This window comes from Protomyctophum parallelum (genome assembly GCF_964188405.1).
Source record: "Protomyctophum parallelum genome assembly, chromosome: 11".
NCBI classification, from domain to species: domain Eukaryota; kingdom Metazoa; phylum Chordata; class Actinopteri; order Myctophiformes; family Myctophidae; genus Protomyctophum; species Protomyctophum parallelum.
In genome coordinates this window covers 30,599,996-30,618,141 of record NC_139707.1, presented here as the reverse complement: position 1 = coordinate 30,618,141, position 18,146 = coordinate 30,599,996, and the positions used below count along the sequence as shown (strand labels likewise).

At 43.3% G+C, this 18,146-nt stretch overlaps 1 protein-coding gene across 1 annotated transcript in view; it reads left to right on the top strand.

Annotated features, from left to right (window-relative positions):
- The window catches only part of dars1 (aspartyl-tRNA synthetase 1), a 38,074-nt gene extending 20,699 nt beyond the window's left edge, over positions 1-17,375 (top strand). Inside the window, exons 8-18 of the mRNA XM_083776527.1 lie at positions 925-1,005; positions 3,382-3,441; positions 7,761-7,872; positions 9,426-9,560; positions 11,602-11,749; positions 12,842-12,988; positions 13,395-13,437; positions 14,212-14,292; positions 14,911-15,022; positions 16,186-16,257; positions 16,558-17,375. Coding sequence (XP_083632653.1) covers positions 925-1,005; positions 3,382-3,441; positions 7,761-7,872; positions 9,426-9,560; positions 11,602-11,749; positions 12,842-12,988; positions 13,395-13,437; positions 14,212-14,292; positions 14,911-15,022; positions 16,186-16,257; positions 16,558-16,649 — 1,083 coding nt within the window. The 3' untranslated portion in view covers positions 16,650-17,375. The remainder of the gene's footprint in view (positions 1-924; positions 1,006-3,381; positions 3,442-7,760; positions 7,873-9,425; positions 9,561-11,601; positions 11,750-12,841; positions 12,989-13,394; positions 13,438-14,211; positions 14,293-14,910; positions 15,023-16,185; positions 16,258-16,557) is intronic.
- Positions 17,376-18,146: the final 771 nt, after the last annotated feature.

Sequence of the window (18,146 nt, the reverse complement as noted above, 5' to 3'; positions counted from 1 at the left end):
AAGCTCACGACGCGTCTCATCAGGTTGTGAGCTTGTACATCAGATTTTTTAACTTTGGAGAATTTCTCATTTGGCTCTTGAGCTAAGAAGTTTGGTAACCACTGAGGTGTCTAATACACTCTAGATGAAAGACGAGGTCCACAGGGTCCAAAGCGTCACATCCATTTGAATAATACTCATGCTGCTGAGCAAGGGCAGCGTGCAGGAGTTTTGTTCATGATTGCTTCATTTGTCACTGTCCCAACGCACCTGCATCTGAAGTGTATGTGTGAAAAAAGGTTTTCTCCTGAAATTATATCTTGTCACTAAACAATACTCTTTGGTGCAACTGCTGGGAAGGGGGTGACATGAATACTGTACTGTTCTTTCTGCTTTGGCAATGTAAACGTATGTTTTCTCATGCCAATAAAGCCCTTTGAATTGAATTGAATTGAATTGAATAAATGTCATGAATTAATGAAAATATATCACACTGGAGATGTTACCACAAGTGCACCGCCCCCAACCAACCGCCCCAATTTGAAAATCTTCCCTCCCACAGACAATATTTATCACGCTACTCCATATCGATAAACACAGAAGCCTCATTTAACCACATATACATCCACCCACCCACAGTTGCATGCACGTAAAAGGTTTCACGTGAGACTTTCAGTTTCAAACTGTTTTCTTTCACTTTTGCCGTGGAGCCTCTTTTTGTTTGTGATCCAGGTACTTTCCACTTTTCTGAACATGTGTCCAATGAAACCCTTTAATGTTTTGTGTGTGTGTGTGTGTGTGTGTGTGTGTGTGTGTGTGTGTGTGTGTGTGTGTGTGTGTGTGTGTGTGTGTGTGTGTGTGTGTGTGTGTGTGTGTGTGTGTGTGTGTGTGTGTGTGTGTGTGTGTGTGTGTGTTCCCCTTTTACTTCCCCGCTCTCCCTGTTAGATCTTTGTGGTCAGCCAGGCGGAGCCGCGCCTGCCCCTGCAGTTGGAGGACTGCGTCAGGCCCGAGGGGGAGGGGGATGAGGTGAGACCCAATGGCAGGGATGAATGGATTCAACTGATTTCTGCCATTTTTATGCGATTTTTAAGAATTAAGACATTTTAACGATAAAAACCAAAGAGTATTAGAATGGGTCAAACTAGCAATAGAATAGCTTTAAGAATATGCAAAGGATTGTAAATGTGCTATTTTGGTTATCCTGTCACCACCCCCCCCCCCCCTCCCTCCCCGGACCCCACTTTGATAACCATTCAATTAAAATAAATAAACACAAGACAGCATTCACTGCCCTAGACAAAAATAATACAATATCCAACTGTGTGATCATAATGAATGCTATATTAACCAACACAATAGAACATTCAAATCAACTGTCACAACAATAATAAGGAAGCTTTAATAATGGCGTGCAAAAGAACAGGACAGTTTTATGACCACTGTAGCCACGAGTACAGGGTCAACGGAAGCTAAAACCCGTGTGCAACTCAAGAGTGAGACGACCATAATAAACGGAAGAAATTAGCTGAAACTGTAAATGTTTCATGGTAGGAGGAACTAGAGCTCCCAGGGGCTGTAAGGTCACACTCTCCCAGCGTTCCTGTTGTGCATTGAGCTAATAGAGCCAAAGGCACATCCTGCTCAGTCTGTCTCACGCAGAAAGATATGAGGAGGACATAGGCAGGCAAACTGGTGGGACAGACAGACAGACAGAAAGACAGACAGACAGAGACAGGCTGGGAAAGTGTCCCATGCCTCCCTGACCGACCCTGACAGCAGGTGCAAGAGGAGCATAGATGGGAGCATGTGACGTGACAGACTGGGGGCCAATCCCCCCAACAGAAAACACCTGGGGTCCAGTGTTGCTTGCAGCTGCATGGATTGGCTTACTGCATAAACAGTGACAGTCCCTCAGCTGTCTCCTCTCTGGGCCCTGCACTGGGCTAGGTGACCCCAAGTGACATGGACATGGAAGGAAAAAAAAAGAAAAGGAGTATTGTATTGTCCTGACTTTTTTGATTACTTTTCTGTATTCACCCAGCAGTTGGATTGAGGGTTAAGTGTCTTGCTCAGGGACACTTTGGCATGTAGATGTGACATTCAATGACGAACTGCTGAGCTAATGATTACCAGACAGGCCTCTCTACACGGGCTCTGGACACAAAATTGGATCACAAAATGTTTCATGTAGATCATATTTGGGTATTCGGCCATTTTCACTAGTTTGTGTACCGTGGAGAAATGTAGGTTCTCACGCTCTATCTCTCAAAATGTTTCATGCAGGGGGTGTCAGTGGCTCGGGGTTAGAGTGGCCGGTAGAGCAGCTGGATGGGAACTGTGAGGTTCCTAGTTCGATCCCGGGCTCCCCCAGAGTGACCTTGAGCAAGAAGATGTGCAGGCTGATGACTTGCATGGTTTCCTCCACCAGCAGTGTATAATGTGTGTGAGAAAGCCGGGTAAATGTAATGCACAATCTATGTAAAGCGCTTTGGATGAAAGTGCTATATAAAATGCACCATTTATTTACCATTGGCTCATATTTAAACCTGCGTTGCACGAGGGTGCAACGCGCTGAAAAAGAAAAAACTCCTGCACACTGTATTCAAATGCAAATAAAGGTTTTAATGGGAAACATTTTGGTCTGTTAGAGCCTGTTAGAGTCTAACAGACTAAAGATAACCTGATGGTCTAACTGTCAGACCTTTGTCAGGTTATCTTTAGGCACTAAAGATAACCCGATGAAGGTCTAACCGACTGAAACGTTGTTTCCCATTAAAACCTTTATTTGCATTTGAAGACGGTGAGCTGGAGTTTTTTCTTTTTCAGCACGTTCCGCCCTCGTTTGGTTTTCTATGCACCTGTCGCCTTTGTAGGTGTGCAAGAGACTTGCTTTTGACATGATAAAGGGCTAAAACATTGTTGTTGGCATCTGAGAAGTTCCTCGATTGCTGCCCCTCTGAGATTAATGTGGTGTGATAATCAAAAACTAAAGTGACCACTAACAGTCTAAGGAAATGGTGATTCTGGGACTCACGCATTATGCAAATGCTGCATATGCAAAGGCTGCATCGCAGGTTACAATGCAAAATCCAAAAAGTGTTCAGTTATACCCTCAGAGTTAATCACTTTCAACCATGTCTTTTGGGGGTTTGTATTTTTCAAAAATAACAATTGTTCAAGCTCACAATGCATCACAGTGCTACAGGTATATCTGCTATTTTATATGATTGCTACTTTGACCCATTGTAATACTCTTTGGTCTTTATACTGTATCTGCTCTTCTGTGGGTCCCTGGCACAAAACCTTTTCAGATGGGAGTCTGCGGAAAAATACATTTAGGGGTTCTTGACTTGAAAAAGTTTGAGAACTGATTTAATTGCTTTTCTTTTCTTTTCCCTTCAGGATGGCAGAGCCACAGTAAACCAAGACACCAGACTAGATAACAGGGTGATTGACCTCAGGGTAAGATATTTGCTTTTTCTCACAAATAACGCTCTGAAATCCACCCTGCACACCTACTATATCTTCATTATGTTACATTATGAAACGTTATCACATTATCCGGTGTTATTACATTATTAGCCCGTGTTATACAGGTTGCTTGTCTTGATTTATCTAATCCCACAGAAAGGAACAGGTTCATATTTGAGGCTTGTTAACTGTCATGCTAAGATAAATCTAGACAACAACTGCTAATTGAAAACGCATGATATCAGTTTTTGCCCGAAGGGCAAACTTGATTCATTTGATTAAAACCCATCCAGCCTTTTGAAGAAAATATGGCAATTGGAATAAAGTTCAACACAGTCATATAAAAAGTTTTGAATCTTCAAAAGGAAATTAATATGCATAGAAAATGAGCTGACTCACTCTATGGCTACCGGGTGAAGCATCAGAAGGTTGTGTTTCAGGCCCAGTCGAGCCTTGGTACTTTATTAGTGCGAGAGGGGCTAAATGTTAACGCAGCAAGGGCAGAATCCATTTCTTCCGGCCGGCCGGTAAGCACCGTCGGCCGGTCCGTGATTACGTCGGCTGGTCCGTGATTACGTCGGCCGGTCCCTGATTACGTCGGCCGGTCCGTGATTACGTCGGCCGGTCCGTGATTACGTCGGCCGGTCCGTGATTACGTCGGCCGGTCCGTGATTACGTCGGCCGGTCCGTGATTACGTCGGCCGGTCCGTGATTACGTCGGCCCGTCCGTGATTAGGTCGGCCGGTCCGTGATTGGGAGGCGGTCCACCCCAGGAGGTTAGACGGGACAATAGTCCGATACGGGAGGGGAGGTGCGTGCGTGCGTGCGGGGGTAAATGTGTCAAGTCACGTGACCACTGGCTGTGCTACGAATATGAATTATTATTATTATAGCTAACTTAATAGTTCCTGCTGTAAAACTATTTCTAATAGTCTAGGGGTCTGTGCTAATGCCTCTCGATTTATTGCTCCGTGTGGCAGACCCCTAGACTATTAGAAAGCCGTGACTTACATTAAAGAAACGTTCCACTGGGAGGCGGTCTTTTGCAACGAGAGCAGAAAAAAAAAAAATATGAAGAAAGATAACGATATGATTGGGTGTTTTACAGCAGGAACTATTAAGTTAGCTATAATAATAATTCATATTCGTAGCACAGCCAGTGGTCACGTGACTTGACACATTTACCCCCGCACGCACCTCCCCTCCCGTATCGGACTATTGTCCCGTCTAACCTCCTGGGGTGGACCGCCTCCCAATCACGGACCGGCCGACCTAATCACGGACCGGCCGACGTAATCACGGACCGGCCGACGTAATCACGGACCGGCCGACGTAATCACGGACCGGCCGACGTAATCACGGACCGGCCGACGTAATCACGGACCGGCCGACGTAATCACGGACCGGCCGTCGTAATCACGGACCGGCCGACGTAATCATGGACCGGCCGACGTAATCACGGACCGGCCGACCTAATCACGGACCGGCCGACCTAATCACGGACCGGCCGACATATCAAACGACCGGCCGACGCACCTACGGACCGGCCGACCCATCGCACCGGCCGGGACGTCGGCCGGAAGAAATGGATTCTGCCCTCCCTCTGTTAAGGGGGGTCCAACTGATATTCTTCTGTTTTTAAGTGTTAAATTAAGCAATATTACACGAGAGGGTGTGTTTTTACGTGATTATTGCCACGCCAGTGATGCGGTCAGGAACGAGATGTAGTCGAGTTCCGCAAGCATCACTGAAGTGATGATCACTTTGCCCTTAAAACAAAGAAAATCGCTGAAAAAAACGTATTTATTTTAATGACAGATGTAGTCACTACGACCACAAATGTCCCAAGAAACTAGCTAGCCTAGCCACTGAGTTTGCTGCGCTCTGGGAAAACAGCAGCTGAATTCTTTGTTTTGATTAGGTGTGGAGTGGTACTCGTTTGAACCACGGCTAGAAGGCTGTTTCAACCAATCAGATTGCTTCCTCGAAACGACCTGTTGTATAATTGATAGTAATCATTGCTAGAGCAGATAGAGAGACATTTTATGTCTCCACGGTACAGTGAAAAAGCCGATCTACAAGCTCACAACACATTGCAATGCAACACGTTGTGAGCTTGTAGATCTGCTATTTTTTGCTATCTTTTTCTCAGGGTTTATTTGTATTTATGGAATTGCTTTGATTCGTTTTATACATTGTTTATTTTTTATCTTATGAGGATCCCTGGCACAAAACCTTTATCAGATGTGGGTCCAATACACTACATTTGGGGGTCCTAGACACCACTGACCTCCCAGCGCCTAGGTGAACTTTCAGCCTAAACGAGGGTCTCACTGGTGTGAACCACGTTAGTTTGTCACACGAAGCAGGCGCTCGGCAGAGCTGGCTAGCTCACTGTCAAAGCCCAAAAACACCTGTTTCTACAACACTTTGCCCTTTGAGCTCTTGGACTTGGGCCTGTTATCAGCTCTCTCTGTACCTCAAGTAAAGTTGTTCTCACACAGGCAGGCAGACAAGACGGGCGGCTGGGCAGGCAGGCCGGCGTCTATCCTCACAGGGAGTCATAAAAGACCTTCAGTAATGAATGGCTTGTTCTTATACACTCTACCCCCCTCTAACTTCACTGCCTTTTAGTTTAACCCATTCAATCTGGGAAAGCATCTGTGTCATGTTCAGACTTTGCTATGTATAAGCTATATATTGTTGCTGTCGGGCAAAAATCACTTCATCTCCATATCTAACCTTTTGTGTTTGTTTTCGACTTTTCGCAAATTAATGCCTACGTTATCATACTACATGCTCACACAACGTGCTTTGAGCTTGTAGATCTACAGTACTTTTACTATCTTTTTATTTGAATCCTGATAAGTAAAATCTTTGAACCTATGAGGTTTACACCCGACAGACGAGATATGCTTCTCAGAAAACTATTAGGATTTAGGTGTTAGAAACTTCAGTTGGAAGTGTGAAACCATACTGTGGCAGTTACCAAAAAAAAACCTCAAGCCACCATCCAACCAATCGAAACTGTGATGCAAGTCACACAGTCAGTGATGTTCCCTGCCCTCACCATGGGGACACGCTGTCAAAAGGAGAAGTGGGGACAGTACTACTCAGCCCACTAATGATATAAATAATGCCACCTTCAAACCAAATTGTAATAAACAGGAAGGGCTTTCTCGTTATGTAACCTCTGAATCTGTCAACGGTCTTTTCAGAGCTTGTGACTCATGTTGTAATGTGTTACCTTGTGATGTACAGCAGTGGTTCTCACAGTGGTACAGTAGTTGTCCGTTTTAAGCCAGGGGTCGGGACGGGGTCCTCAGTTACTACCAAAGTTCTGTGTGATTTTTTCATTAACTACTTTAAGCCTAGCATCTCTATTATCTATTATGATGAGAACATTACTAGCCAAAAATTGCAGATCTACAAGTTCACAACACCTCACACTGTGAGGCCCAGATGTTGGCAGTTGTCAAAATATAGCAGTTGAGGTGATTGTATAGAATCTAGATTATGTTTTTGTTTTTTTTCCTTCCCTTCAAAACAATTGAGAAAAAGTCATTTTATTTATAAGATTCAGGTTGAAAATTAGCTGAAGGTAATCTCAACTAGACGGCGGAGCCCGCGGCATTGTCTGTAGATTGATGAGGTTGTCAGTATTCAGTCATTATCACTTTTCCTCTCTCACAATGGGAGAAGTTGGGACGACGCCCATTCGGGACTTTGGACAATCACTGGGAAGAGAAATACGAAGCCTTTCAATTAAAGCAGGTTCTTTTTTTAGGTCCTGTTGTATTGAAAGGGGGGCAGTGGCCTGCTAGACCGCTTTGGTTTACGGGGGATGAATAATTGCCAGAGTTGAAAGCCAATAGAGACAGTTTCCTGAGGAAAAACCCAGTGAAATGAGTCAATCGATTAAGGGAGCTGCTCACACACCTATATAGTGACACACTATACAGTCTAACGTTGTTATAGTCCCCCCTGTGTAGTTTACTTTTACTGCTCTCACATGATGTCAGGTTGTGCATTTCTAATTGTATGGTTATATGTCCTCAGGCCTTTTTTCTGAGTTTGAACTCATCCCACCCACGCCACTGCTGACAACACATTGACTGAGTGATGCTTGCTCTTTGCTGAGCAGACATGCACAAACAGAAAATGTTGAGCGCTGCCTTCGCAAACTTTAAATTACGATCACTTTATAACCCAGGGTGAATCACGCAAGTATTAACTTGTGTTAACACTGTGTGCGGCCGTGTTAATGTGTGCGTGTTTGTTTGTTTGTGTTTTGTGTCCACCGCCCACAGACGACAACCAGCCAGGCCGTGTTCCGCCTGCAGTCAGGAGTGTGCCAGCTCTTCAGAGACACCCTCTATAAGAAGGGCTTTGTGGAGATCCAGACCCCCAAAATCATCTCGGGTACAAACAAGCACCACTCATGGCTAATTTAAGCCTTAGTTGTGTGCCAGATGTCACGCATCCAAATAGCATATTGTTGCTGTCATCAGGCAGAAACCTCTTATCTCCATATTCTAACTTTTTGTGGGTTTCTTTCGTGAATTTAATTGAATGATTGATTGAATTTTTTTATTTCACAGTATGCGGAATGGGTACATTTCAACGAAAGTCACGACACCATTATAAAGCATTACACTTGTTTACAAGAGGGTCCACCATTTTCAATTCATCAGAACATTTAGAGACATACAAATATATACTTCTATAAAAAAAACAGGAAATCATCATATAAAGGAAGTAAAAAGGGGGGGGGGAAACAGACTTCATTTTAAAATGTTTATTTAATTAAATGTTTTATTATTTTATTTTATGGTCAAATTGAAATATTCACTTCGATAGAAAGTTCTGTCTGTATTAAGGTTGGCAGTATTTTGTTTGAAAAACCAACTGTTGCACCAGTGAAAGGCACCAGTGAAAGGCACCCGGTTTTAATCTCAGTCTTTTTGTTCCAGGGTCTGGGGATGTATTTTAGTTTAAATTCTCTACTTAAGGATTGCAGTTTGTTGTTTGTTATATTAAGTGAACCACAGCAGTGGTCTCATGCCGCTCTTCTGCAGCCCACAGACACCAGGTTTGAGTCAGAAGTGTGGTTTAAACAAATGACACTTTCACTTCCCCCTTCTTCATTTGGTGCCCAATGACAGCTCGATTCAACGTGGCACTGGTATCAAATTCAAATCTGGCGCTTTTTTCAGTTCACTCGGTGGTAGTTGTAAAAACCGCACAACGGACTTCCTGCTCCACCCTGTGGCATGGTTTTCAGTACACTAGCATGAAACCGACCCCACCCTCCAGAATGGCAGTCATAGCAACACTGAAACTTAAAGTCCTATACTATATGAGTTCATAATACTGTACGTCTGTCTGGTTTTATGGGGGGTACTGACTAGGTCTGGGCCTAACCCAAACCCATAATGTATCGAAACCCTAATTTATAACTCTCAGTAACTGACTAATCTTGCTCATGTAGGATAATCGACTTATCCAGAAGCAAGTTTTATTTTATTTTAACATTCATTATAGTTTATTTCTTATTAACACATTGACACGAAACGTTCCTCCACTCATCATGCCATTGCTCTGCAGTTTGAACGGATTCATTCTGCTGCCTGTGCGGTCACCTTATCAAACATTTTTAAGTGATTTCCCTGTAATTATATAAAGAATGTAACTAATATTGTTGCCTAGATCAGTGGTTCAAAATAAGTTTAACCATTTAACCCTAATATACGTCCGACTATTTGAAGAAGGAATAAATAAACAAAACATGTATGGGGGTCCTTAGCACAAAATCCTTTCAGATGGGGTTCCTCGGCCAAAAATACATTTGACCGTGGACTCCCAAACTGTTTTGAGAACCACTGGTCTAGATATTCTGTAGCGTGTTTGAAGGGATATCGTGTGGTGTGCGTGAACTTATCTGTTGCCCTACCTTCTTTGATGTCCACCTCCAGCTGCCAGTGAAGGCGGGGCCAACGTGTTCACTGTGTCCTACTTCAAAACCAGTGCCTACCTGGCCCAGTCACCCCAGCTCTACAAGCAGATGTGCATCTGTGGTGACTTCGACAAGGTCTTCTGCGTGGGACCAGGTACATATTGACACCTGCCAGTACACTCCTCCATCCACACCTCCCATTACACTCCTCCACACCTCCCGTTACACTACTTCACACCTAGAAAAGTCCCCCAGGGGCCAATGGGCTCTATGCACACAGAATAACTCTTCCTACTTCCGGGCCCCTTCCTTACTTCCTTCACAGGTGTTACTGATGATACTAATTAAGGCTCTGTTCCAGTTAGTGGTTCTCAAAATGTATAATTTCAAGGACCCCCATAACTCTTGAGAGTGCACAAATAATATTTTTTATTTATTATACTGGTCCATTGAGAGTGCACAAATACAATTTTTTATTTATTATACTGGTCCATTTGGTTCCATTTGTACACTCAGTTACACATCCATACAGGGCCATTTGGAACCCACTCAAAGACACTTTGAGACCCACAGGGGTAGCAGAGTGTTTCCAGTGAGCCAACACGCACAGTAGCAGCACCCTGGCTCTGTCTGACCAGAATGGAACAGAGCCTTCATTAGTATCAGCGTTAACACCTGTGAAGGAAGTAGGGGAGGTGGGCCAAGTTCTTTCCAAAATGGCGTGTGTGCATAGAGCCCAGTCGGACCAATAGTATGTCTAAACTAAAGCCTGTACCACAGGCTTTAGTTTAGAGATACTTTAAATATATTTTTTAATATGGCAAATAAGTTTAGGGCTCAGCGCTAAGAGATGGCCCAAAATATAGCTATGCTAAGTCTACGCAGTGGTGTAGTCTACCATTATACACTAGTATGATGTGCCAAGGTTTTGTGGGAAAAGCGTATAAAGCATATGCTAGGATGTAATTTCCATCTATTGTGGTCAAATGGTCTAGTGTACAAAAATCACACCTGTGTGAACTGAGTGGTGCAATTCCCCCCATCTCTCTCTCTCTCTCTCTCTCTCTCTCTCTCTCTCTCTCTCTCTCATTAGCAGGCAGCAGGCACAGCACTATCGCTTTCTCTGTTTCTGGCGCTCATGACCACTGCCACATAGGTGTACACGGACATTGCTGGTTGTAGGAGTGGTTGCACCACTCAAAAATAAAGCCATTCCCGCCACACGCCCTATCACAGCATACTCTAGTATGCTGTGCCGAAGTTTTGGAGGGAAAAGCGCATACTAATCATTTAGTCCATTGAGCATATAGCCTATACGTGCGCATGTCGTGCAGGGAATAATGATGTTATACTGACTGAAAAAACCTAGGCTACAGCACCCGCTCCACATCCTCCTGGTCGGGTGAGTCGGTTGGATAAAACAGCAGTGACAACACAAAAATGTGTGTGGGGAGGAATTAGTTGGGATAACTAAGATTATACTGATGAATAGGAACAAAGTATACTATGTTAGTTCCATTGATCCAAGCTGGAACACAATCAATTGATTGATCGTTAAAATAAATATGTTCTGAACATTAAGGCTGTACCCTAGCCCTGTTTTTAGGACTCGAACTTTGGCAGGAATTTTCGAGCGAACATCCGGACCATTTGTTTCTAATTAATTAATTTCTCAGAGTGCTTTTAACCAGGCTGCAATTCAACATGAGATATCCGCCTTGAACATGATTAGCGCAGCTCTGAAGAGAGCGCAGCACCCTCTCTTTATCAATCTCTCTCGTCTCTCCCAACACACGCACGCATGCACGCACAGTCGCACACACACACACAACCTGCGAAAATCCGCAAAAACAGCTGATCTGCGAGCTCATCATTCCATAAAAATGAGCCATGGCATGAGTTCTCAAGCAGCCCCCAAAACATGGTTGTGTGTACCTGTACGACCGTCCATATTTTTCGCCTGACAAAAAGCTGAATGGTTCAAGCCCATTAAGATTCGAGTGCCAACCCTAACGAGCAAACGTTCAAACCCCGAATGTTCTGGGACAACCTTACTGAACATGCACACGTGCAATTTTCAAGTGGGCTCTGATCCAGGAGAGTTCGGAAAACCACTACCATAGAGAAAGACCTGATTATGCAGGCGTGGCCCCCTTGAGAACTCTGTGATGTGAAATCCCATCCGTTGGTTCCAGTGTTCCGAGCGGAGGATTCCAACACCCACCGTCACCTGACAGAGTTTGTGGGTCTGGATATCGAGCTAGCCTTCAACTACCACTACCACGAGGTCATCGACTCCATCACTGACACCATGGTGCAGATCTTCAAAGGCCTCCGAGACAAGTAAGAAAAGCAAAAGCAGATGTGTCATTTCAGGAATAAAATTGAGGGTGGACTAAAATAAGATGTCACTTAACCATACCATTTCTAAAATAGCGAAAGAATTGTGGATGCTATTGTGCTATGTGAGGTTTCCACTTGACAGACAATATACTGTAAGGTCATGCCCAAAATGGGGATGCCAGGTTGAAATTGCTTAATATAGGTATGGTTGCAGACAAGCAACCATACATCAGAGTCCTGCACCGGGTCGGATACCAGCGGATACCCCGTGGGTACCGAGTTTGACGGGTGGAAACAGGTGGGAAAATTGGGTGCGGGTTTCGAAAATTGGACTCGCATGTAGATGGAGAGGCATGGATTTGCACTCGGCCTTGATCTGAAAAGAAAATCCATAGTTGGGGAAAATATGCATGAGACCTGAATTGCTTAGGTTCTATGTGAACATTAGTTTGTGACAATTGCCATCCGCCGAGAGACCTCATATGACGCTCCTGAAGAAAACCATTTCAAAGCTCAAACTCTTAATAGGACACATTGATATTAGTTTGGTAATTGGTGGTACCCGTTGTGCGAAGCATGCCAGCCTGTACTGTCAATCTGTCATCCTTGGCTCACAAATTTGTACTTTTCTAATTGAAAAGGCCGTTTTGTACTCGTCAAATATAATGAGCAGACACATTGAGATCACACTAAAACAATGCTACAAGCTGTACACACAGTTTCTGTACTGTCTTAGCAGATGTCTGGCGGACTCCAAGTGTTGGTATTTTACAACAGCTCATTCAGCTGTGGAAGCAAGTTTTAATGTTGGGGAATATCCTTGTCATATTGTCAAATCGTTCAACGCTGGACAACAGCCTGTCACCGAAGGGAGGCAGCTATGAAATGTTGTGCAGGTCTTTCCTGCCCTCTTGTGGACTGACATAGTGTAGCACGGAGAGAAAAAAACATGTTTGTGCTCTTGGCACAATGAATGTAGGACAAGCAAGTGATGGAAAGAATTCTGACAAAAATGCAGACGAAGTAACACTGAGGTATCCTCCAACGTGTGATGATCTGGGGGGGATGTGTGTGTGTGTTTTTCTCTGTCAGCTTCCAGACAGAGATCCAGACAGTAAACAAGCAGTTTCCCAGCGAGCCCTTTAAGTTCCTGGAGCCCACCCTGAGGCTGGAGTATATGGAGGGTGTGGCCATGCTCCGCAAGGCCGGCGTGGACATGGGAGACGAGGAAGACCTGAGGTCAGTGGTGGAAGAACTACTAACTATATATATATATATATATATACTATATTTTTGAACATGCAAGGTTTCCATCCATCGACATTATATCCTATATGGTTCTGTAACAGTACATCAGTCAGTTTGAGCGTGTTATGGCCTCAGATATACTGCAGTATACATGGTAGTAAGTCAACACATGCATTTATTTGCAGATATTAAAACCTTTTCCTATCATCCATGTGCTCCAGCCTCATGACCTCTAATTTATACTGGCCCATCTGTGTGAGGAACCGGACCTAAAGCCCGGTTTATACTTTATCTATACTATTTTCAGTCTCGAGAATAAATGATGCATCGGTTGGCTGAGGGAACAGATGTTACCTCAAACATAATACAACAATAATACTTCTTTTTTCCCCCACAGCACCCCCAATGAAAAGCTGCTTGGCCGCCTTGTCAAGGAAAAGGTACAGTAATATTAAGTTAGGTTTCATCATGTGTTCCATTGTTCTTTCATTTTAACCATCTCCAAAGCTGCAATCCATACTCTTTAAAGGGCCCCTTCACCCGTTTTGCAACCTGAGCTTATTTTAATGATGTTTAGGACACAAGAAAAACTTTCCTGGGGTTTGTGTGTGTGCTATATGTTTTCTTAGATATTTTAGTCATGGCGCCATGTTCATGACCAAAAGCCTCCCCCCTCTCCACAATGAGGGAAGTGCACTAAAGCATAATGGGCATTGTAGGAATTCAGCAATCGAGTCAAAACCCTAGTCAAACAGACAATTATTCTTCTGGCCATAGTGTGCAAATTTCAAATTGTGCTACTGTTATCTACTACAAATACTATTACAATGTAGTAACTGCAGTTTCTTCCAGCAGTGAAATGTCCCTTTAAGCGAATAAAACAAAATTTGTATCAATCTGTATGGTAGAGCATGTTAATAAATATAAATAACACAACTGCAGTGGATGGAGGTGGTCTCCCTGCTCGCCTATTGAGTAATGTAGTACATATTGTGGTCTTGCAGGATCACTACTGTTTGACAGCAGTAGAAATGTTGGCCCTTGTGCAGGGGACTCATGCAGGGGTTCATATCCCGTGCAGGGGACTCATGCAGGTGTTCATATCCCGGGCTCCAGATAAACGTTACAGATTGCTGCTTTACTTGCAGTGAGTGGGACATCACTTGACTTGACATGACTTTTAATGTTGCGTACATTTCTGTCTGTTCCCTCAGTATGACACTGACTTCTATGTGCTGGACAAGTACCCTCTGGCTGTGAGGCCTTTCTACACCATGCCTGACCCCCACAACGCTGTAAGTCCCTTTTTATGTTTTGCATTTTGTGGTGGAATGATTTTCGGATGTTTTTTTTTTTTTACTAAATATAAGTCAAAGGGGCTCAGATAGATGAAAACGCCTTCCAGAAAAACCTGTTGCTATAGCAACATCTAAAATGACACGGATGCTTTCTCAGTTTTACAGGTATAACAAGTTGTTGTACAACAACGTATAGGCTTTCCCAGTCTTAATGGGTTAACAAATACTGTGTAGGGCAAAATTGGAGCCAAGTTCGAGGTACTATAAACCGTGGATTAGATTTTATTTAAAAAAATTGTGTGAGGAGAAAATACTTGACATGGCCATTATTGATAAAAGATTCATATTTCTGAAGATTTATGTTTGGAGGTGTGAACTGGATCTTTAAGCCCTACTTAGTACGATGATAAATAGTAAAAATTGTTTGTCTCCAATCTCACGACATCACGTGAGCTATTTCGCTATAGAAAAGGATGTGTGCACTTTTTCTGTAAAGCACTTTGAGTTGCATTTCTGTCATGAAAGGTGATATTATACGTTTTTGAAAATGTTTCACTAAATGATTGAAAGAAAAAGATGTGTCATGACCTCATTAGCAATGTGTTTTCTTTCCAGAAATACTCCAACTCATACGACATGTTCATGAGGGGAGAAGAGATTCTGTCTGGAGCTCAGAGAGTCCACGATGCTCAGATGCTGACTGAGAGAGCCATGCACCACCAGATTGGTACGTGGAAGTCTTCTAAAAACAACTGTTCGGAGGCCTGTGTCAAAGTCACAATCATATGGCTCTTAGAGGATGGCTAGAGAGAAAATAGAGATACTGTATTGGTGGCATCAGCAGACGGAACTGTTTAAGTAACTTAAGACAAGTAACTAAAATAATTAGAATCAACATGAGGCTAGTAACTAGTGTTACTAATTAGTTATGAGATTATAAAATTTTTATATTTGAAAATATATCTTTATCTTGTTTACTTGTCGTTATCTTTTAAGAATTTGTGTCACTTTCTTTAAATCAGTCCATACCCAGGATGTGAGCACTCAAAGTATTTACAGACTTATGTATTTTATGTTATTTATGGGAATGGCCTGTGTTCCTATGGCTCGATTTCGGCGTAGCTCAACAAACACACACACACACACACACAGTGCAGCTCCACGCTTTGTCGTTAACAGAGAGATGAAGCGAATGCGGACCCAAGTAAATGACCCGCTAACCCTGACACTTGCTGTGTTGGGTGTGTCTTTTGGTAACGACATGGTTATAAATTGCCTGTTCACTTGTAACATCACGTGGATAGACACTATTTAATGGGTTTGTATGTTTGTTGGTCCAGTTCTCGCACTGATGAAGACCTTAACTGCAAAGCGTTTGACAACATTGCATTTCAAGGGTGCTCAGTCAGCTGGTGCAAGATGTAAAGTACGTGCCCACTGCCCACGACTCACGACTGTAGTCGAGTCTACACCGTGGTATGCACCACCACGGTGCATCTGGTTTGGGTGTCTATCTAAATTATATGAACGCAATTTGCTGTGCCTCGGTCTGGGGAGGGAAGGCGGGCACAGAGGGTGATTCATGTGTCGCAGCACGTACCCCTACGGGCTGGAGTGGCACCTGGGGTGTAGAACGGAGGAGGCGCCACCCTACTGGCTCACTGGCACTTGAGCCACTAGGGAAACAAGACCGTTGTCTATTAAACTATTCAATAAAACAATCAAAGGGTACAATAGCAATTAGTAGTGGTACAAGAAGAAAGGTTGACTACACAGCTGGTTATCAGATGTCTAAAGTGGTCAGTGTCTGTGGAATGGAGGTATTATGGTGTATTAATCACTTATGTTATGTTAGCATTTTGAACTTCCTCTCTCTGTTTAATTCCACAGATCTGGAGAAGATCAAGGCGTACATTGATTCCTTCCGATACGGAGCGCCCCCACATGGTGGCGGTGGAATTGGTAAGGAATGTTAAGGAATGTAACGGATGTTGGAGGGTACACCTAGAAGGACGACACTCCTTTTGTTCTTTCCAAATGTTGCTTGTGTAGCAGAAATATACACCACTGTACTAAAAACAAAACATTTTCCCTGTACACATTCACAAGAATATTGTACAAGAGTATCAGCCAAATGTCTAAAATGTATGGTAACACTTTATATTAAGGTCGTCTTTATAATGCATTATAGCGCATTTATAAGGCATTACTACTGGATTGATAACACCCTCTTACACCCTTACTCCTTCTCCTCCCCTGCAGGCCTGGAGAGAGTCTGCATGTTGTACCTCGGCCTTCACAACGTCCGCCAGACCTCCATGTTCCCACGTGACCCCAAACGTCTGACCCCTTGAACAAGCCCCCTACCTACTGCACCCCTCCTCCACTGACCACCTGACCCCAACGGAGACCCTGACCATCACTGGATGGATCACAGATGCTAGCGTCTGGACACTAATTTTCTAAAACCCACAATCCTGAAGAGCAGGTATTTGAGTTAGTGCCACCCTATGAAGTGCCACTATGATTAAACGTTAGGGAATCATAAACAATAGGGCGAATTATGGTGGTTTGTGCGCCCGTATGACACCATAACAAGGCATTGACCATGTACACCCCACATGTTTGAGCGGAGTCCCTCAGGGCTCTATGCTAGTGTATTTTAAATGTTCTGTTATTGTGGGGAAAATAGCTGATCGACCTGCTCACAACGTGTTGCAACGCAACGCGATGTGAGCTTGTAGATCTGCTATTTTCAGCCAAAGCTTTCCCCACAATACAGATGCTGGGGTTTATGTGATTAAAAAGGAAGAGGTGGTAACGCCCATGTTTAGAAACGGGGCAAGTGATTTACACACAAAATAACCCATCTCCCGATCGATAAATCCTTTGTTTGTTTTAGCACTTTTATATGGGGATTAAAACGACGTAACTTTGATACACAACGTCCAAGCACTGCTACTACAGAGTTAGAAATACTGTTTGTGGTCTCACGCTAATACACAGGTATTATAATTAGTAGAGATGTTTTCTAAGGTAATTGGTGGGCTAAAAGTCAATAAAAAAGGACTTGAATCACACGTTTTCCAATGCCTTTTCCCCTTCTCTTTAATATGTTACATCTGATGTGTTTTCTAACCTCAACTCTAAATATTAGATAGATAAGAGTTCTAGGTTCACAGGATATTTAACATCACCATGGTGCATCGGCAAGAATGCATACACAGAGTTCCATCAAAGCCTTTTATTGTTCCGTTGCACACATGAGCATTTGAGATGAGCAAGGAGGTGGTGAGGCTTCACAGTTATGGTTTTTACTATAAAAAGACAGAAACATAATTACAATTCATTATATACACATCACATTTATACAGATAAATAGACAATTAGGCCTAATGCAAACTTGGTACTCAAGGTGTGGGTGGGTAGCTAGCTACCACTAGATACATTAAAGAGTACCAAGCAAACTTAGAATACAAACACATTTCAATGAACTCTATAGGTTAAATACTGCATTTCCATGAATACTGAACAAGTCAATTATGTGCACTGCGCATTACACACCATCTTCTCTATAGAGTTTCAAGGCAAACAGTTGAGATCTAATAATCACAATAACCAATAAATACATGAACTGAACTCACTTCATTGACGCATAACAAAGGCATGAGTTGCTGCTGCTGCTGCCAAACTTAACTGTAGGGACAGGCACTCAAGCAGTATATATAGCTGGCAACTGATTAAGGTTTGAGTGAGAGCAGGTGAAATTACTGATTGAGAGGGAGTGACAGCAGGAAGTGGGTGGATCCAGTCCATGAGTAGGCCAGGAGGAGGGTTGCTGTTGATAAGTA